General features: G+C 35.6%; 1 protein-coding gene across 1 annotated transcript; it reads left to right on the forward strand.

Moving 5' to 3' along the window:
• The first annotated feature begins 17,631 nt into the window (after nt 1-17,631).
• Nucleotides 17,632-20,694, forward strand: LOC126967491 (uncharacterized). Its single transcript, XM_050811979.1, has 2 exons — nt 17,632-19,192; nt 20,264-20,694. The coding sequence occupies exons 1-2, from the start codon at nt 17,632-17,634 to the stop codon at nt 20,692-20,694; spliced, it is 1,992 nt and encodes a 663-aa protein (XP_050667936.1).
• The last annotated feature ends 1,737 nt before the right edge of the window (nt 20,695-22,431 follow it).

Below are 22,431 nucleotides of genomic sequence, written 5' to 3' on the forward strand. Positions count from 1 at the left end.
AAAATGCAAGCACATTAAGTCTTATTTAGTGTATTAATTATTAATTGAGGGTAATAAAAAATTATTCAACAAGCAGATTTGGCTCCCAACTTTTTTTTTAATTGTTGTAATGTTCATAACTGTCTCTTTGGCTAATAAGTTTGCCGAGCACTGGGATAATTCGATCTTATGATCGTGAAATAAGTATAATACCTGAATATTTACTCTACGTTCTTGCTGCAAATTTTGACTATTATGTCATCTAACATCTCTTGTAAGGGCTGTGGATACGGTTAAAATAAAGCTTGTTCAATTTAACTTAGTTTTTCTTGTATTTGTACTATTATATATTATATCGTTTAACCCCCAAATTATTCACTTTTGCGTTACTGCCACTTTGAGATCTATACTTACAGTTTGCTCCGACTTTACTCACGTAAAACATAGCTAAGTGTAAGCTTAGAATAATCTTTTATTTGGTTTTTATAGTCATTTCACGGATGAAATTACACTGAGCAGCCGAAGGAACTGTTGAACAAAAAAATGTGATTACAACAGAAAATATTTTCATTGATTTTAATATTCCCATTTTTTACTCATAAAAGCTATATATCTTATTCTTATTTCTAGATACCTAGGTAACACTGAAAATGTTTAGAAAATGAAAAATGGCTTAATGTAGAAAGTTGCCAATACTTTTATTGTTTTTCGAAGTAATCTCCGTTCCTCTCTACACATCGTCGCATTCGATGGAACCACTGAGAAAAGCAGTGGGCCCATTCTTCCTTAGGCGTCTTCAATGGCATTTTCGTACGCTTTCACCGCATCTTCAGGGCTCGTAAAGCGAATAGCTCGAATTTTATCTTTAGTTCTTGGGAATAAATAAAAGTCGCAGGGCGCCAGGTCAGGACTGTATGGCAGTTGACTCATTATCTCGACACCTGCCATAGTCAAATATTCAACAGTCCGTTTTGCGGAGTGCGCTGAAGCATTGTCGTGTTGAAGGAGGATCCTGCTACTAGGGCGCTGCCTTCAAATTTTTTTCCATGACAACAGGCAAACAGCGATTGACATACCAGTCTGCAGTAACTGTCCTTCCATCTTCTAGCACAACTGTCGTGAAATGACCTTTCCGACCAAAGAATGAAGCAATCATCTTTTTCCTTGACTTCTTCCTTTCTTTACCTTAGTTGGCCGATCCTCGAAAGGAAACACCCGCTGAGCTGATTGTCTTTTGTTTTGGGGTTCGTAGCAATATATCCAGCTTTTATCAACTGTGACGATGTCAAATACAGCATTTGAGTCACCGCCGTTGAACTTATCTAACATTTGGCGACACCAGTCCATGCGAAGGTGTTTCTGGTCGTCGGTTAAAGTATGGGGAATCCATCTGATATCTAAAGATAAATTTAAAAAGTATTAAAAACATAATACATTGTATTTATATCAGAAACAAGAATAAAATGCTAATGACTACTTACAGGCTAAGTAAACTCGACAAGTCATTTATCGGCAATTGCTTTAGATTTTATAATAAGCTTCCTGAGAACATAATGGAAATACATCGCAACAACTCCAAAGCCTTATATTTAAAAAAAAACTTACAGAAAAATCGTAATACAGTTGAAAGAATTATTTAGATAATAAGAAACCTTGGGTATGAAATGCCCTAAAGGATTTTAATTTACACTTAATAATGAAAATATGTTATTATGAATTGTATCTACAAAATGGGTTAATTTAAGTAGAGGTATTTAGTAGGTATTGCATAATATTATGTAGATGAACGTTTTTTTGTTATTTGGTTGAGTTCTAAAGTTTTTCTATTTCAAAAGTCCCACAACTGGCGTTTTGAGATGCAGGCCCAGCCTCATACTATGCAGTATTGTTCTGATCAAAGGTCGTGAATGCATATTAGGTGTCCCAATCGTCGAAAATCCAGAACTCTGTAAACAGATCCATCACTTTGCGTTGCGTAAAGACGGCGCTTCATTGTGTGTCTTCTACCACACTTATCAGAAGAGGGGTGGCTATTATTTTAAACCTATTCGCTATTTATGAAAATAAGAGACAAGACGAGCAGGACGTTCAGTTGATGGTAATTGATACGCCCTGCCCTTTACATGCAATGCCGCTCAGAATTCTTGAAAAATCCCAAAAAATGTATATAAATTTTATATATTTAAGATATATTGCTGTAGTACCATGTTGCTGTGTAGAGATGTTCTTTTATGACCCAAGTCTGTCTATTCGCAAGTATATATATAGAAAATCCAATATATATTTAAAAAGGCTAGGTTATATGTATATAGGGACTCATCGCCGCAGTTACATCTAATATATAAAATTCTCATGTCGCGGTGTTTGTAGTTAAACTCCTTCGAAACGGCTTGACTGATTCTCTTGAAATTTTGAGTGCATATTGGGTAGGTCTGAGATTCGGACAACATCTATTTTTCATCCCCTTAAATGTTAAGGGTGGTTACTCGATTTTTTTTTAAGTTTTTTGACATTTTTTTAAAATTTGCTTGATTATGAGTCAACATTAAAAATACATACAACTTCAAATTTTCACCCATCTACGATCAACAGTTACTTTTGTATCGCGATTTTAATATCGGCAATACAACGTTTGCTGGGTCAGCTAGTACTCTATAGTTAAGACGCTCTTGTATATAATATTTTTTCTATCTTGTTGTATATCCGTTAGAGATGTTTTTCTCTCTGGCACGTTCTGTTTATCTAAACGCTAGTATATTTTAAATCTGTGAGCTCCATTGCTTCTATATAAATCTAATAGAAAAGTTATTTCTGCAAATCTGCGCAGACGCAGTCGCGGGTGATATGAAGCGTGGTATGATTAGTTCGCTCAACGTGTTGGTATTTCGCTGAGGTCGTGTCACGTGTGTCCCCTTTATGATAAACATCTGATACGTGATCGGTAACGAGGTGAGGCTTAGTTGAACTTCTCGGAACCTTCAAATATTTACTTCCTCACCCAAATTAATTGAGAAATCTAACCAAATTCAAAGTATGTGCCTCGAACAAGAACATTTCGTAGTAATATTTTGAATAGCCCGTGAAATTTCACAGGTCTGACTTAGTCAAATGTTTTTAAACAAAAAAGAAATCCTCTATGATCAGGCTATGGTCTCCGGTGATCTCATACCACCAGGTAACCCGTTTTACCAGTGGGAGGTTCCTTTGCACAGGAAGCCGGCTAGATTATGGGTACCTATTTGTGCCGTGAAGCAGTAATGTGTAAACAGCTTCCTTAAAGGCCGGCAACGCTCTTGTGATTCCTCTGGTGTTGCAAGAGAATGTTGGCGGCGGTGATCACTTAACACCAGGTGACCCGTACGCTCTTTTGTCCTCCTATTCCATAAATAAAAACATTACTGTGTTTCTGTCTGAAGGGCGCTGTAGCTAATGAAATTACTGAGCAAATGAGACTTCACATCTTATGTCTCAAGATGACGAGCGCAATTGTAGTGCCGCTCAGAATTTTTGGGTTTTTCAAGAATCCTGAGCGGTACTGCATTGTAATGGGTAGAGCGTATCAATTACTATCAGCGGAAAGTTCAGCCCGTCTCGTCCCTTATTTCCATAAAAGATATGCTCATTTGTTCCTCTCTTCCATAAATAAATAGTGTGTGTGTATGCTCGTAAGAAGTATATATTCTTCTTTGGTGTAAGAAAACAAAAATCCTTATAAAAATTATTCCTCGTGCTATTTTACGTTTGCAGAAAGGTCAATATTGTAATAGAGATCGTATTAAATACAACCAGTGAAAATATTATTATATCGCATAATTTAGTCGAATAACTTTTATTTAATAATTTTTGTAATTTTATTTAGTAACTAGGTTTAATATCGGCAATACAGCAAACGTTAATAAAATCGTGATACAAAAGTAACTGTTGATCGTAGATGGGTGAAAATTTGAAGTTGTATGGGTTTTTTTAATGCTGACTCATAATCAAACAAATTTAAAAAAAAATGTCAACAAATATAAAAAAAAATTTTCGTGTAACTCTTAACATTTAGGGGGATGAAAAATAGATGTTGTCCGATTCTCAGTCCTACCCAATATGAACTCAAAATTTCATGAGAATCGGTCAAGCCGTTTCGGAGGAGTTCAAAGTTTAACACCATGACACGAGAATTTTATATATTAGAGATTATCTTGAAATTATTTTTATACAATTAGACAGAAATGTTTTTTTTTAAACTTATACATACTTAAATTTATTTAATTCTCGTCCATTAGTTATGGTTCAGTATACATGTGATTTACAAGAAGCTTATGATAGCTAAAGTATGTACAATATATTATAGTGTATACTACAATTATACCAAGGGTCTAGTAACCACGAATTTGTTTTATGTAAACTTGAGAACCTTGGAAAAGACATTGATATCGTTGTAATGATAAACTAGTGCGGATGCGATCTTGGAGTACAAAAATGACCCTGAATTCGTTCTATGTAATCCTGAGGACCTTGGAAAAGATTTTTTTTTTATTTGAGAGGGGGCAAACGGGCAAGAGGCCCACGGGATGGGGAGAGGTGAGGTAACCGCCCATGGACATCCGCAACAACAGGTGTGTCAAGAAATGCGTTGCCGGCCTTTAAGGTGGGAGTATGCTTTTTTCTTGAAGGTCCCTAAGTCGTATCTGTTCGGGAAGACCGCTGCCGGTAGTTGATTTCACAAAGTGGCTGTGCGAGGCAAGAAATTTCGAAGAAAACGCGCGGTTGTGGAATGCCAGACGTCTACGTGATGCGGATGGTGCTTTGCACGTAATGTCCAATGGTGGAATTCGGCCGCTGGAATCAACCCGAACAGCTCCTCTGAGCACTCCCCGTGATAAATGCGGTAGAAGATGCAGAGAGGACCCACATCTCTACGCAATGCTAGAGAATCAAGCCGTTCGGAGATGACTTGATCGTCGATGATTCGAGCCGCTCTTCGTTGTATGCGATATATCGCTATATCGATATATCGACGCCAAGTATGCCAATACAGGCTGTGGCAGTTAGAGGAGTGATCTCGAATCGAGGGGATACGACAAAGGGAGACTTTTTAGTGGTGAACGCACAAACTTGTGTCTTCTTGGGGTTGAATTGGACTAAATTTTGTCGGCCCCATTCCGAGACTTTGCAAAGCATAGTCTCGATTTCAGACACAAGTTTGATCCGGTTGTCGTCAACGCTATCCCGGGACATGTTGGCACGGCCGGTGTAGGAAGCATACCCCGTGCTGTCGTCTGCATAGCAATGAATATTGCTGATTTGCAGCATATCATTGATATGCAGAAGAAACAGCGTAGGGGATAGCACACAGCCTTGCGGGACACAAGAGTTTATGGGTTTTAAGTCGGAGCATGCACCGTTGATAACAACCTTGATGCTCCGATCAGCCAAAAAGCTAGTGACCCATTTGCACAACTTCTCGGGAAGCCCATAGGATGGCAGTTTCGCTATAAGCGCTTTATGCCACACCCGATCAAAGGCCTTCGCTATGTCCAAACTCACCGCCAACGCCTCTCCCTTCGACTCAACCGCTTGCGCCCATTTATGGGTGAGGTACGCAAGAAGATCACCAGCTGAGCGACCCTGACGGAAACCGTACTGGCAGTCGCTGATCAGCTGGTGCCCCTCTAGGTACCCCAAGAGCTGGCGGTTGATGATCGACTCCATTACTTTATAGATATTCATATTGTTACAATTATAATTTAGCGCGGATGCGATCTTGAAGTCTTAAAAAAATACCCTGAATTCGTTCTATGTAAAGCTTAGAACCTTGGAAAAAATATTCATATTGTTACAATGATAAAATAGCGCGGATGCGATCTTGAAGTTTTAAAAAAAGACCCTGAATTCGTTCTATGTAATCCTGAGGACCTTGGAAAAGACATTGATATCGTTGTAATGATAAATTAGTGCGGATGAGATCTTGGAGTTCAAAAATGACCCTGAATTCGTTCTATATAATCCTGAGAACCTTGGAAAATATATTCACATTATTGCAATGATAATTTAGCGCGGATGCGATCTTGAAGTTTCATAAATGACCCTGAATTCGTTTTATGTAATCCTGAGAACCTTGGAAAAGATATTCATATGATTGCAAATATAATTTTACGCAGCGGCGATCTTGGATTTCACCATATTATATACTCGTATTTCATATACCATCCCGAGAACTTTGAAAATGATTCTTTTCCTTCATTATCCTTTCGGAATAAAATCCCCTCTGGCTCACGTAGCGTGAAAAATGTCATAATGATCGGTTAACACCCAGACAATCCCACACTCTCATTTATTTAGTAAGGAAGGAAGACACTCTATGAAGGAAGATATTTTAATAAAGGGAGAGGTGGTTAAACAAGTGGAATCTGCTGTATTTCTTGGCATTACTCTTGATTCCAAATTGCAACGGGGCCCCCATATTGAAGGATTGACGAATAGGCTTAGTTCTGCAGCATATGCGGTTAAGAAAATTAGACGGGTAACGGACATAGATACAGCGCGACTAGTATACTTTAGTTATTTTCATAGTATCATGTCCTATGGTATATTGTTATGGGGCAGTGCGGCCGATATTAATACCATCTTTGTGCTGCAGAAGAGGGCTTTACGCATTATTGATAACCTAGGTCCTAAAGAATCATTAAGAGAAAAATTTTAAGAAATAAACATTTTGACTGTTACTTCTCAATATATTTTTGAAAATGTTCTATATATTCAGCAATGTGCTTATATTGAGGAATTTGCTAGAAACTGTAACATTCATAATGTTAACACGAGGAACAAACATAAACTTGTTATGCCTACTACTCGGTTAAGTCGATTTAGTAAGTCTTTTATTGGGCGATGTATATGCTTCTACAATATGATCCCAGAAAATGTGCAAAACAAATGTGTTACGAAATTTAAGAGAATTGTTAAAAACCGTTTGTATGGGAAAGGTTACTATAGCATAAACGATTTTCTTAATAACACCACAGACTGGGAACGAAGCTAACACCCTCAGGTTTTTAAATTATAAATGTTTATTGTGCGATATCAGATTGTTATCCATATTTTTATATAAAAAAAAGAACGCTGAGTTTCTTGCGCTCGCTCTTCTCAGGTCTGAGGCAGTCTTTTTTGAATGCTACCACCCATTTTTCACCATTTTTTCACGTTCAATAAGTGATTTTGAATAAAAATATTTGAATTTAAACTTAATTGCAGTTTATGTATTCATCTCACAATACATGTGGTGACAAAAATTTACATAAAAAATCCAATTTTTCTAAAATCGATGCATCAGGTATGTTGAATGTTTGTATAAAGTTTGAAAATGACATCATATTTTATTCAGAGACGCGTTTACTTTATCTATTTAAAACGATGTAATGTTAACTTGCGGTTCTAGCGAAAAATTGATCTATTTTAGTTTCATTCAACTTCGCATCGTATTACATCTAATGTTAATTAATTTTACTAAATGTAGGTCGTTTTACGAGTATGTTGACTGGATGACGTCTATATACCATTAGTTTTCAAATACCAAATATAATGGTCGGGCTATGTAGAAAAGCTACTCAAATTTACGCATTACAATACAGTCTACAACTCCATTTGTCGTCACATCGTTCTTCGACAAGACTTCCCTTAATGCTTCGCCTAGCATCGGAATACTCGGTCTTGAAATCTCGAGCGATTGGCTATTCCGCGTTCACCTGGAAGGCAAAGTCAAATCTGCTTCGAAGACGCTGGGCGTCATGAATAGAACACGGCAATACTTTAAGCCGGCCCACATTCTAGCGCTCTTCAAAGCGCACGTCAGGCCAGATAGTATGAAGTATTATTGTCATCGTGTCTGGCGCACCCCATTATCAGCTCAAACTATATGAACGCGTCCAATGCAGAGTTGCTCCAATTGTTGGGGATCCAGTGATCTATGAACGGCTGGATCACTTGCCGTTGCGAAGAGCCGTCGCTTCATTGTGTGTCTTCTACCGCATTTATCACGGGGAGTGTTCCGAAGAGCTGTTTGACCTGATTCCGAGCCGAATTCCACCTTCGCACGACACGCCACAAGTTAGTATATCATCCCCACCGGTGTGGCGGTCCTCCACAGTGCGGTTTTTAAGGAGCTTTCTTCCTCGTACTACGAAGCTGTGGAATGAGCTTCCTTGTGCGGTGTTTCCGGGACTATACGACATGGGTACCTTCAAAAAAAGCGCGTACACCTTCCTTAAAAGCCGGCAACGCTCATCATCATCTGGCGCTGCGTAGAGACGTCGCTACATTGTTTGTCTTCCTCCGTATTTCACACGGGGACTGTTTCGAAGAGATATTTGACCTGGTTCCTGACAACGAATCCCATCTTCAGATGACACATCACAAACAAGGATATTATCCCCACCATCTGGATGCCTGGCGTTCTTCTACAGTGCGGTTTTCAATGAAAGAAAGAAAGAAAAACGATAATTTGAAACGTATAGTAGGTACACATAAATACAAAAAAACATTTGAAAGAGACACACAATAAACAAAAAAAAAAACAAAATCTGAAACATTTATACTATACGTTTTTAAAATGGTCCCAAGTCAGCATGTTGACTGCTTTGAAAACCAACGCTAGTCTTCCGTTTTGCCATTTGCTGACGTCACGATAAGTATCTAATATATATAACAATATAAATTTTGTGTGCATATCGGATAGGTCTGAGAATCGGCCAAAATCTATTTTTTGTAGCCCAAATTTTTTTATTAATTTTTATGGAAATACAACGTTTGCTGAGTCGGCTTGTATTGTTATATAAAGCAAAACTTATTTTAGCTAGTAAACTAAATAGTAACGTCAAATACATAACTAAAATCTTATAAACCTATATGTTGTTCTTCCTCGCATCCTCTCCGACTAGCGAAGGTTGGCAGTCAGCTTTGTAAATTCAACTTTGTTCTTCGCGCCGCGAGTACTTCTGCCGCACTCGCGCTTCCTGTCCACTCCCGGATGTTGCGCAGCTAGAGTTTTTTCTGCGAGCCACGCCTCTTCTTCCGGCAACTTTCCCCATCATGACGAGATGTAGGAGTTCGTACCTCTCGTGCCTCAAATATGCGACTTTCCTCATCTTGATGGCTTGCAATAGTTCGCGTTTTTGATTGACGTGGCGCAGGACTTCCACATTCGTGACCTTGTGAGTCCAACTAATGGCCAACATACGTCTGTATGCCCACGTTTCGAAAGCTTGTAATAGCGCAGTATTAGAGTGCGACGGGAATCTTAACACCGCGGTTGCAAAGAACTTTTTTCATTTTATTAAAGGTGCTTCGAGCCACTTCAATTCTGGTCTTAATTTCCTGGTTGCTTATATGAATTAGTATTATAAAGAGGAAACATTTGTGTTTTAACCAACTTTATTCGTTCGCGATACGATAATATGTCCAACTACTGTAGTTATGCCACTATAACTACTTTTTTACATTATAAAAGTTGATAAAAGTGACGACAATTATCAAACCATATAATTCATACCCCTGTAATAATCCTTATACCATTAAATAATAGGTGTTTCATTAAAGACCTTCAATACCTGTTAAATACTTTTTAAATTATTGAAATCGGACATTACATTCAAAAGATGTAACGAATTTAAAAATGTCAATCTACAGAAAATAATGCAATAATAGAATAATAACTAAGTGAAATAAAACTTTTATGTTATCTATCTATCTATATATATAAAAATGAATTGCTGTTCGTTAGTTTCGCTAAAACTCGAGAACGGCTGGACCGATTTGGCTAATTTTGGTCTTGAATTAATTGTGGAAGTCCAGAGAAGGTTTAAAAGGTTAATAAATAGGAAAATGCTGCTAAATTAAATAAAAACAACAAATTTGTTTTTCCTTTGATGTGTCCATACATAATTTCTATGAGAGAATTTATTGACGCATGGTTTGACAGTTCTTCTGTGAAACAATTTCATTACGACAGCAGGGTGCATATTTTACGAAGGAATTCTTGATGTTATGATATTTTATTGACAAATTCATATAAAAACATTATTTTATTTATTATAATATACAGAACTACGTCTGTCGGGTCAGCTAGTCCACATAAATCTATAGTCCGACTTAGTAGTCTTTCGTCTACCACGAGATCGGTATGTATTTTTTTTTATTTTATGTTTATTCTATTCGGAAAACTTACAGCTAGGTTATTAACAAGTAGGTAATTATATAATTAAGTACTGAAGGCTACTTACAAATTTTCACCTATAGTTATATTAATAAGATTAAAAATAAAGACAAAGGAATTATATTAAAGTCGTCAGCAAAGTAACACTTAAAATAAATTAGGTTAATCACACGTATGTTATTAAATAATTGATTATAATAAAAAAAAAAATGCTTAGCTTGGTTATTCACGCAGTGAGTGAAATCGCATGACATTACTAGTAATTAAATAAAACTTGTATGTTAACTAATTTTCAAATAAAATTTGAAAAACAAAATTTTATGAACTATGCGGGATTCGAACCCACGACCTCCGGCGTTCCGTGCAGGTGCTCTAACCAACTGAGCTAACCGTTCGAGTACCTCCTCGTTATAAAATTCTGTTTGCTTTGTTCAACTCTCAGGTTGTGGCTTCATCTACAGGATCTACTTTACAGTTGATAACCTGCTCAACACCAATATTTGCATATTAGGAAATTGACTTGAGGTGTCGCTCTTGTAAATCTAAACAATATGTTATGTTTTTACAACCAAGCTGTGGAATGAGCTTCCTTCTTATATGAATATTCAATGATGATACAACATGGGTACATCATACTTTACAAAAAGGGCGAACATTTTCTTAATGTCCAGCAACGCTCCTGTGATTCCTCAGTTGTTGCAAGAGAACGTGGGCGGCGGTGATCACTTAACATCGGGTGACCCGCACGCTCGTTTGTCCACCTCTTCCATAATAAAAGTAAAGATCGCAAATTTGCAATCAGTTTTTTTGTATATGAAAATAACAGAATGATAATATTTAACTTTTCAGTGATATTAAACTAAATTATTATATTAAACTAAGATCGAATCCGAAATGAGGAGATCCGTAGGAGAACCCAAGTCACGCGAGTCATAGCCCAGATGGTTGCGAAACTGAAGTGGCAGTAAGCAGGGCACATAGTTCGACGGACAGATGGCCGTTGGGGCAGTAAGGTCCTCGAATGGCGACCACGTACCGGAAGATGCAGTGGTGGTAGGCCCCAAACATGATAATGATAATAATAATAATATTGACCAATTTTACACAAATTATCTTGCCCCAAGTTAAGCATCTATAGCCTGTGTTATGGGTTACAAGACAATGATATATTTGATACAATATACTTTATAACGAACATCCATATTCATCATATAAATGCTTGCACCTACCGGGATTCGAACCCGGGACCTCTAGCTTAGTAGGTAGGATCGCTAACCACTCGCTATGATGGCCGAATGATGTTTGATGAGGGCAGCGCAGGACCGATCATTGTGGAGATCTTTGGGGGAGGACTTTGTCCAGCTGTGGACATCTTCCGGCTTGTGATGATGAGTAAACTTCTCAAAGGTCCTGCTTATCAATGTAGCAATCCTGCCAGGTGCGGGGAGTGAGGGGCGAGGGGAGTACGGATTTATGAATAAAATTTAGAATTGAACTATTTTAATTTTTGTTTTTTATTTGTTTTGTTTTAACAAATGTGTTCAGTAGTAGTAAATGATAGTTAAGTTTTATAACTGGTTAAAACGGTGTATAACAGATGACAGGCATAGATTAAGAGTTTGATTTGTCATTCCTGGTATAGGATACTGGCTTGTTTTCCTGGCATCATCCCGGTATTGACCTGACCTATCAACTCTTCAGTATATATTTTTTTATTTATTTATTGGAAAACAAACAGCTTAAGTTATGTACATATAAACCCCCTTATTCATAATAGTCTGCTAACTTAAAGTATTGCTTATTCTCACTCTGTCTTCTTCTATTGACCCTAAGTCAGAATGAGAAAAAACACTCCTGAGCGGCTGTTTAAAGTTAGCGGACCATTATGAATAAGGGGGAAAATATTGTAATACATAATTTATATTACACTAGTTGACCCGGCAAACATTGTTTTGCCATATAAATTATTTTTTAGAGTTAAAACGTTTCTTGGACATTGCAACATTACTTTATTTTTCTTAAATAAAAGATTTTTTCTAAAATAAGCGCCCTAAGTTACTCCTTATTATATCAGCTACCTGTCAATAAAAGTCCCGTCAAAATCGGTCCAGCCAATTCAGAGATTAGCCGGATTAACAAACAGACAGACAAAAATTGTAATAAATGTTATTTTGGTGTATGTATCCGTATATTTATATTCATATACATGTAGTAAAAAACGGTTATTTCAATATTACAAACAGACACTTCAATTTTATTTATATGTATAGAAAAGCCAATAAAGTTTCCACTTTAATATAAACAAAGTAGGAGTGAATATAAACATAACGATTTGATATACAATTAAACGTAAGGCGAAAAAAGTACACAAAATTACAAATGATACACAAGTTATGAAATTTATTGGTTGGACATTATATATATTATATATTAATATTATTCTACTGTAGATTTACTATGCTAGATCATATCGTATAAGTAGGTCGAATACTGAAGCCAAATTTTATAACGTTCGCTCACAACTCTACTGGATACTGAATGAGATACAGCCGTCACGCTCGCCTTGGTTACCCTCGTTCAGTTAAAGTCGACTTGAGTCTGAGTCTGAGTTTAAGCATAGTTGTATTTCGTTAAATGCTGCGTTAAATTCATAGATAATTTATACGTGTAGATAGACTGTAACAGATGTGGAAATAAATATCGGCGAACTTTTCATCTCTATTTTCACAAACACACGCACACTAAAACAAAGTGACTGGCGTATCCCGAGTGTAATACGTAGCTGTCATGCACACTAAAGTTAATTAGTGGTCCCACTGGAAGTTCAGCGCTGTTTGCGTCAGTAGGTAATCAGCATTATGCTGAAGTGTGACCAATTTCCGACAAACACTCCAATTTATAATTTCTTTTGTATATATGTTTTTTCTATTATATTATGTTAATATTGTGTTTGTTACAAACAAATATATTTCTTTCTTTTTTTCAAACCTGGCCTGATATCATGCGTTGCCTTACAGCAAGAGGCTCTATCTAGACAAATAAAGTATCTAAGGTTAAATTAATAGTCTTGATTCAGTTTTGGCTTCTGTCATTTGGTATAAAATAAGTTATTACTTTTGATACTCTCAAATAGACTATTGGAAAATCATCGAAGAGCCACCTGTACTTTATTTTATTTATTCATAAAGGCTTACCAACTAAATACAATTTATTAACTTATGCACTAAGAATTAAACAAATATAATAAAATAGTTTAAATGTACTTAAATTATAGGTAGGCACAACATTACTTTACGAAATACATGTGATATTTTAAAATCTAAAATCTATAAATTTTGGAGAGTAATATAAATTTGGTTTTTTAAAATTAAGAAAGTTTGAAAAGAAGATATCAATGTTTTCATCTATATTAAAAATACAATTATATAATTGTAACATTAGCTGTAGAGTTTAAGCCATAGTTACTGTACATCTGTACTGTTATGATTCGGTCTTAGTGCGGTTTCAAACATTCTGCAACGAACAAACAAGTTGCGAAATGTGCTTCCTTGCGGAGTAGTACGTGGTGTGCCCAATACGATACGGCTCCTGTGATTCCTCTAGTGTTGTAAGAGATCTGAGAGAGGTAGTAGTATCTAGTAGTTATTAAAAATGACATCAAAAAGAATTCTAAAGGAATCAATTTTGAGAAAATAAATGCCTTTTTATGCCTAATGTGGGCGGCGGTGATCACTTAACATTAGGTGACCCGTACGGCCGTATGTGCTCCTCTTTTATAAAAAGAAATATAAAAGCTGAAGGAAATGCCCTTAAATACAAACCAGTTGCATTAATATATTTATTTACTTAACTACAGCATTACAAACAAAAAATTGTAATAATCAGGGGTTATACATAATTAGGTATGAATGCCAGTTACTGATGCATACACCACTCTAGTTGGAAGACATTAAATTGAGTACAATAGTAGATTGTTAACCAAGGGTCGAAAGAATCAATTCCCGAGGTATAGTCCGAGTAGGAATTGATTTTTTTACCCGTGTTAAACACTCTACTTTTCATTTCGAATATGAGGAAAATAAAATTATGTGTTTATCTAAACTATTCATAGATAATATGTTATAATATTAGTAGTACCTATTAAAATTAATTGTCAAATTAGGACAATTTATGTCGACTTTTTGAATTTTAAATATGGAACTGACCGCGTAATTGTTGCGGCTTATTCCGCTCAAAGAAGTTTGTGCTAAGTTGTTTGCAGCATTTGTTTTTATTAGTTTTTCTTTGACATAAGACTCTACACAGCTGACAGCAGTTTTATTTTTAAAGTTCATTCCGGCCCTTGGGTGGGAAGTAAATAGTATGAGTTTTTCCTTCTCTGTGGAGGGAAGCAACATTTTCTACACAATAATCAGATCAAAACAACAATTCTTTCCGAGAATGAGAAATGAAAAATAAATTTCGATCTGCTATTTTGAAGTTGCAGCAGATTATTAAAATAATAGAAGTAATAAAAAGAAGGAATATAGTAGCATAAAAATCAAGTAACATATTATTATTTATGAACAGAAAGACACACATATATACAGTGGGAGACTCCTTTGCACAGGATGCCGGGTAGATTACTGGTACCGCAACGGCGCCTGTTTCTGCCATGAAACAGTAATGTGTGACCATAAAACAAACACAATATGTTTCGGTCAGAAGGGCGCCGTAGCTAGTGAAATTACTGGGAAAATGTAACTTAAACTTAACATCTTATGCCTCATCAAGGCGACGAGCGCAATTGTAGTGCCGCTCAGAATTGTTGGGGATTTTCAATGATCCTGAGCGGCACTTTCTTGGAATGGGCGGGACGTATCAATTACCATCAGTTGAACTTCTTGCTCGTATCGTCCCTTATTTTTCATAAAATAGATATGTATACAGGGTGGTTTTTTTGAGAAGGGTGGTGATGGCCAAGTCAGAAACTACGAGATTTTGAGAAAAGTCGTGAAAGGAGTCATGCCCTCGATTTTTAAGAAACCAATAACTGCATATTTAGTTTTTAAAATTTCTTGAACTTTTGACGGAAATCGACCCGAATGATTTTTCAAAAAAAATTACAACCTGTATTATTGAACCAATGGACTCTGATGCTGATAAGGATCAATCTATGCAAAGATATGTATTACTAAAAATTAAAGGAAATAGAAAAAAATTACTAATTGCAAATTACAATTACTAATTGCATTAATAATTACTTCTTAAACATCTTAAAACTTAACTAACACTAAAGTGTTAGTTAAGTTTTAAGTTGCTCAAAATGGTTTCCTTTGACTCCAATTGTAAGTTTATCGTCTCTCTGACGATCTTAGATTGACTTGTCTTCCGTGTAAAAATAAAACAAGAAATTTAGTACTTCCTTTCATTTTTAGTAATATATTTTATTGCAAAGATTGATCCTTATGAGCAACAGAGTCCATTGGTCCAATAATACAGGGTGTAATTTTTTTGAAATCATTCGGGTCGATTTCCGTCAAATTTCAAGAAATAAAAAAAAACAATATGCAGTTATCGGTATCTTATAAATCGAAGGCATGACTCCTTTCACGACTTTTAAGTCTCGTAGTTTCCGACTTGGCCATCACTGCCCTTCTCAAAAAACCACCCTGTATATAGCTCTGCATGTTAAATCTTTAGGAGTACTTCTAGATAAAAATCTAAAATGGAAAGAGCATGTAGACATGGTATGCCAAAAAATTTATAGATATGTTTATCTATACTAATATTATAAAGCTGCAGTGTTTGTTTGTTTGTTTGAACGCGCTAATCTCTGGTACTACTGGTCTGATTTGAATGATTCTTTCAGTGTTGGGTAGTCCATTTATCGAGGAAGACTATGTTTTTTTTTTAAATTAGGAATCCGTAATAAAATTGCTATTTTGTAACACAAGGTGTAAAATTGAAAACCTATTTTTGCGTGCGCTGCAAAAACTATTGACAATAGAACAAAATGATGTACAGGCTATAATATAGGCAATATTTTATTACTTATAAAACTATCGTGTGAATTATACTTTATATGGCAAAACAACGTTTGCCGGGTCAGCTAGTGTGTTATATAGATTGCGTTAAACGGCTTTACCAAGTACAGTCCTGGCAGCTTATCATGGTTATGTCGCATCAGTACTTCGATATGGACTCATCTTGTGGGGAAACTTCGCTAGAGTTTCCTAATAATAGGCTAATAGGGCTTTCATAGCCCAAAAGAGATGCTTAAGAGCTATGACAGGAGCCTTTTACTTTTACTTCCATTTCCCTGTATGTGTACATACGAAATATTTATCTTTGTCAAACAACATGACCATTTATTTGCAAAAGCAAGAGATATTTATCCGAGAAATACAAGAAACGGTGACAGACTGGTGATTGCACACAAATTTCATAATGCATCCTACGGAAAATGTAGCTATCTCATGTGTATAAAAATATTTAATAAACTCCCTCCAAGCTTACGCGTATTATCCGTCCAACGATTTAAAAAGGATCTTTTTACATGGCTTATAGATAAATGTTTTTATTCCATAAATGAAATGTTGACACATTAGATTAAATTAAATTGACTTTAAAAAAATATATTAATTCTAGTCTTTAAATAATGACATTTAAACATAATAATTATAATTTTAATTAACCTAAGTGCTTAAAATATACAGTTTGTTAATGTTAAATCAATTATAATAATAACTAGAATTTTGTTAATAATAATTTTGCATGCCAGAAATGGCCGTAACATTGATACATTAAAACTATTTACATCCATTGTAACATGTTTTCTAGCAAAATTAAGGTTTTATTTATTTTATTTATACTTATTCATAAGCGGTGTTACATTCGTCCTCAATGAGGATCGAATACGCTTTCAATATTCTCACAACACAATCTAATATTTATGAATCAACAAACCGTTTAATTTTTTTGTTTAATGCAAACGAATAATTATTTTTGTCATAATATGTCCTTAGGCTGGCTACATACAAAACACTCATAGAGTTTTTCTTTATTCTATTCAGCTTAAATATATAAATATGAAAAATAATATAATTTTTTATATAGATTTTGATTCATGTAATCGTATGAAATATTTTACATATAGTTACAATTGTTATGTTGTGAAAAAATAATTCATTATAAAATATTGATATTTTAAGATATTACTTATGTATTATAAATTATAAATGTATGATTCCTATAAAGTAATATTTAATGTTATATTATTAAATATAAGATTGTAATAATAAGTGTGTAAACAGCCTTACAATAAAGATTCTAAATGAAAACAGTCGCCTCAGCTAACCTTCGAGATGTTTCTTATTAGACACGTATCGACGTTTAACCACGACTTACTCATTTCATACATTTGTATATAAAGTCAACGAAACTCTCACTCAACCATCAAACGATCACAGTCCACCATGAAGACACTAATAGTCCTCTCAGTAATAGTAGTCTTATCAGCCGCAAGTCCAGCGTTCATAGGGAAGGATGAAGAGTCAAGGCTGAATGGTGTTCTGAAAACTGTCAAGCGTCAAAGAAAGTCTCTTGTTGAAGATTCTCCTTCGGAATTACTGAAAGGACATGAGACTAATAATGGATTACTCAACAGTGAAATTGACGCACAAACAGGAAAAGCTCATTCACAAAGAAGGCCCATTCTTGTAAGAAGAAAATTTGGCTACAAACTTTTCCGTGATTCCAACGAGGAAACAGCGCAACCTGAACCACGAGAGAAGTGTCGAAGACAGTTCAGATTTAAGCTTTGTGATGATGAATTACCAGCGACTGGCATGAGGAGTTTGGACAACGAAGAAGACCATGAAGAAATGTCAGAGATCGACGTTGAACAGAGCATACAAATGGCAAGGGAGGCCGTAGAAATTTTACAAAGAGATTTAAAAAAGATGGAACAAACTTCTAAATTAATACAAAAGAAACCAGTTGAAAACCAACAAGTCGGCGAAGTGACACCAAGGGAAATACTTGAACACATTGAAGCAAGAGAAGATCCGGAATGGGCACATGAAAAAACAACATTGGATGAAAATTTAGCTACTAAGTCTGAAGAGGCCAGGATGGCCGAATGGAAAGAAGCTATTGAAAACATTCAAAAAAATGTTGAGATAGCAAAAAACATTGAAGACACATTTAGAAGGTCTAGTAATGGTCATCTTTTTTCAGAGGAAGCTGAACTATTGCATACAGAACAAACTAAAGGCTCTCATGAAGAGATGAATCTTAAAAATTTAGAACCTCAGGCTAGAGATATGGAAGTATCCGAATCGTCTGATAAGCATGAAAAACAACAAAAAAACGCTCTAAATGAGAATAATTTGCAAGAAATTAAGGAGCAAGCAAAACATGTAGAAGATTTATCAAAACCGGTGAGCTTGAGGGTTGAGTCAGATACCTTAGAAAGTAAAGCAAGAAGTATGGAAATAGTTAACCCGGAACTTGAAGCTGAAACTGCAGAGAAAAAATTTAATGTACAAGAGAAGAAGAAATCAGATGAAAATATGGAGGTTTTCGCTACTGAAAATAAAAAACAAAAAGTTAGCCTTCATAGCGATAGCTTGAAGCTTGAAAAATCTGCAGAAATGGATTTAATTACATCAGCTGAAACTATTAATGAGCCACACATATCTCGCGAGGTAGAACAGTTAAAAACTGATGAACCTGCTGAAGAGATGAAAAAACCATCAATAAATGATTTAAAAAATATCCAAAGATCATCTGAGATAACAGAAAAAATCTCAAATCTCGAAGACGAGAGGTTTGCATCTGAAAGTTTAGCTGATCTTCAGAAATCAAATAAAGATTGGGAGGAAAGCAATACTGTCATGAGTGCAAAACATGCAGAGAAGGAAAATACTGAAGGTGCTGAAAGAAAAGCCCTAATAGTTGATACAGAAAGCAAAACGTTAGAAACAATCCATCCAAAAGAACAACGAATGTCGGAAAATAGCATGGCAGAAGACAGTAAAAAGGAATCAATTTTAACCTCAGAAATCAAACATGACGTGAAAAGTATTGAGAGCACCGTTAGTGTTAAGGAAGCCAATGATGTAGATTTAATATCGGAACCATCTACCATCGCTTCCAAAACATATTTACCGGTTGCAAAGAATACCTTTTCTGATTCAGATAACAGTGCGTCAATAATTAAAGATGAAAATACAGAAGAAAACTTAATGCGTTCTGCGGATGATAATCATAATATGAATACTGAGAAGTTCGATGTCTCTATTGATAAAGAACACAAAGAAACTGAAACACACAGTCAATTGCGGGAGGCTTCAGACGAAGATGCATTCGAAAAAAAGCAATCACTGGAAAGTCACAAACAACACCATGATCAAAACACATTAATCAGATCATCATTTGATAGTAAAGCAGAATCAAGTGAAGAGCACACAATGAAGGGAAATGATAAAAAGTTATCTGAACACTTGAAGATGCATGTGAACCAGGATATGTCGTCTCCAAAATCTGTATTGGAAGATAAAGAACCCAAAGCCATTCATAATACACATTTACATCGGCCACAAAAAACCGATGTTGATATTGAAAAAGCCAGTGATCATTTGAACCACCCAACTGCGAGATTAATTAATTTGGCACCCGAAACCCCTATTGAATCAGAAACAAGTGATATGAAATCGAAAAACACGAACAAAGCCTTCAAGGTTGACAGTCAACATTTGACTGATACACCATCAATGAAGATGTCGGAGCTAAATGATTATAATGACATGGGTATGCAACATAACGTTGAATTAAGCCGTGATAAGAATATAAATGTCCACACTTCTTCTCATTTGAAGGACAGTATGTCAAAATGGAACCGAGAACATTTCCAACACTATTCTCAGGATCCTTTCTTTATGCGGTGGGCACAAGAAAAACAAAGAAGTCATCAATTTCCCTCTGATTTTAATAGAGTAACACATATTCATACGGACCATTTGGGAAATCTTGATCTTGAAAACTCCCACGAAATTCCAATGCCAAGGTTTAATAATTACTATCACAATGTACTCAATCAACAAGACCCATCTACATTTTTAAGGGAAGAACATGATTTAAATAATCAGCGGACATCTGATGCTGATACAGCAATGGAACCCAGCATGCATATGAATATGAGAGAGAATATGGAGAAGAGTGCAATGCCTTGGAACTATCATCACTCCTCAGGAAAGTCTGGTTATCTGTCTTCTTCATCACTAGTTGGTTCTAACTCTGGTGGTTCGAGTGCTGTTGGTATATTTCCCAATACTCACAGTGGTTGCGGAATTCCTTTAATGCTCAGCTGCTCGCCATCAGTCGTGTCTGGAAGATTAGCTAAGGCAAACTCGTTAGGATATCCAGCAGCGGGCTATAGACCTGGAGAAGATTTTAAATACTACGTTAAACGGGATGCAAAGCATATACAAGACATTGCAACGAAGGTTAAAACTGCCCCAACTCATACCATGTGAACGCATAAGTGAAAAAAAATACAAAGTAAATGAATGATAAAAGTGGCGGCGCTACGAGGAATATGTGAACGTTTGATTAGATTTAAGTTAAAAGTTAAGGTTGTAATAGTAAATACTATACATACATCACAAAATAAATAAAGCATTTGAGAAATATTTGTTACTTTAAAATTTATATAACCACTAGTGGACCCAACAGACGTTGTCCTGTACACACGTCTTAAATTTGAAAAATCTGTCCAGCCGTTAGGAGGAGTTCACTAACATACACATGAGCAGGAGAATTATATTATATGGACGTAATTGAGAATCTAAACCAATCTCAAATTCACTGAAACAAACAAAAAGTCATCAAAATCGGTCCAGCCGTTTAGGAGGTAGTTTAATTGGGAATCTAAACCATTCTCGAATCCACCTGAAGACACACACCAATCTCAAATACACTGGAACACACAAAAATATCATCAAAATCGGTCTAGCCGTTTTGGAGGTAGTTCAATTGTGAATGTAAACCATTCTTGAATCCACCCGAAGACACACATCAATCTCAAATTCACTGGAACACACAAAAATCTCATCAAAATCGGTCCAGCCGTTCAGGAGGTAGTTCAATTGTGAATCTAAACCATTCTCGAATCCACCTGAAGACACACAGAAAGTTTCAATAAAATCGGTCCAGCCGTCTAGGAGGAGTTCAGTGACATACACACGCACACAAGAATTATATATATAAAGATTTGGAAAAAAATTAGTATCATCTATGTATATCTGTCTCTATATCTTTACCAGTAGGAGGCTCCTTTGCACAGGATGCCGACTAGATTATGGGTACCACAACGGCGCCTATTTGTACCGTGAAGCATTAATATGTAAACATTATCGTGTTTTGGTCTTCAGACCGCCGTAGCTAGTGAAATTACTGGGCAAATGAGCCTTAACATCTTATGTCTCAAGGTGACGAGCGCAATTGATGTGCCACTCAGAATTTTTGGGTTTTTCTAGAATCCTGAGCGGCACTGCATTGTAATGGGCAGGGCATATCAATTACCATCATCTGAACGTCCAGCTCGTCTTGTCCTTTATTTTCATAAAAAAATCATAATCTTGAAATGGCTCGTTGTACATTTTTATTTTAAACTAAATTTAAATATTTTCTCATTTTTTGATTTCATATTAATTATATCTTTGATTATTACTAACATCCATGCTTCGCTGCTGTAATAGTCATAATACTTACATTTAGCTAAAGAGTTATACAATTTTAGTTATAATTTTACAAAATTATTCAAATATTATATTTGTTTATTTATAGGCATAAAAAGGCATAAAAGGCATTTGTTTTCTCAAAATTGATTCCTTTAGAATTATTTTTAATGTCATTTCTAATACACTAGATACTACTACCGCTTCGGAAACAAATGGCGCTCTGAGAGAGAAGAAGCGGCGCAAGAAACTCTCCCAGCATTCTTTTTTTGCGCTCTTTTCAATAAAAATTTACAATATTGTACAGTCATTTCTATCGCTATAAAATAATCACAATCTAGTCCCAGGCTGTCCGATTACTTAGATTCAGCTGTGGAGTAATAGGATTTACGACAGATCCATTTCTTTATAAAACATTTAAATTTATTTATAGATAATGCCTGAACAGTGGCTGGGATTTTATTATAGAAGTGTATACACTTACCCTTAAAGCTATTATGTATCTTATGAAGCCTACTAGAATTAGTTACAAGT

The sequence above is a fragment of the Leptidea sinapis genome, chromosome 13, assembly GCF_905404315.1.
Source record: "Leptidea sinapis chromosome 13, ilLepSina1.1, whole genome shotgun sequence".
Taxonomy (NCBI): Eukaryota; Metazoa; Arthropoda; class Insecta; order Lepidoptera; family Pieridae; genus Leptidea; species Leptidea sinapis.

What these genes read in the sequence shown, in the direction of transcription:
- LOC126967491 (XM_050811979.1), top strand. Translation starts at nt 17,632, where the DNA reads ATGAAGACACTAATAGTCCTCTCAGTAATAGTAGTCTTATCAGCCGCA. An exon ending in AAATAGCATGGCAGAAGACA is followed by an intron (nt 19,193 to 20,263) that starts GTAAAAAGGAAT and finishes TCAATCAACAAG; the next exon opens with ACCCATCTACATTTTTAAGG.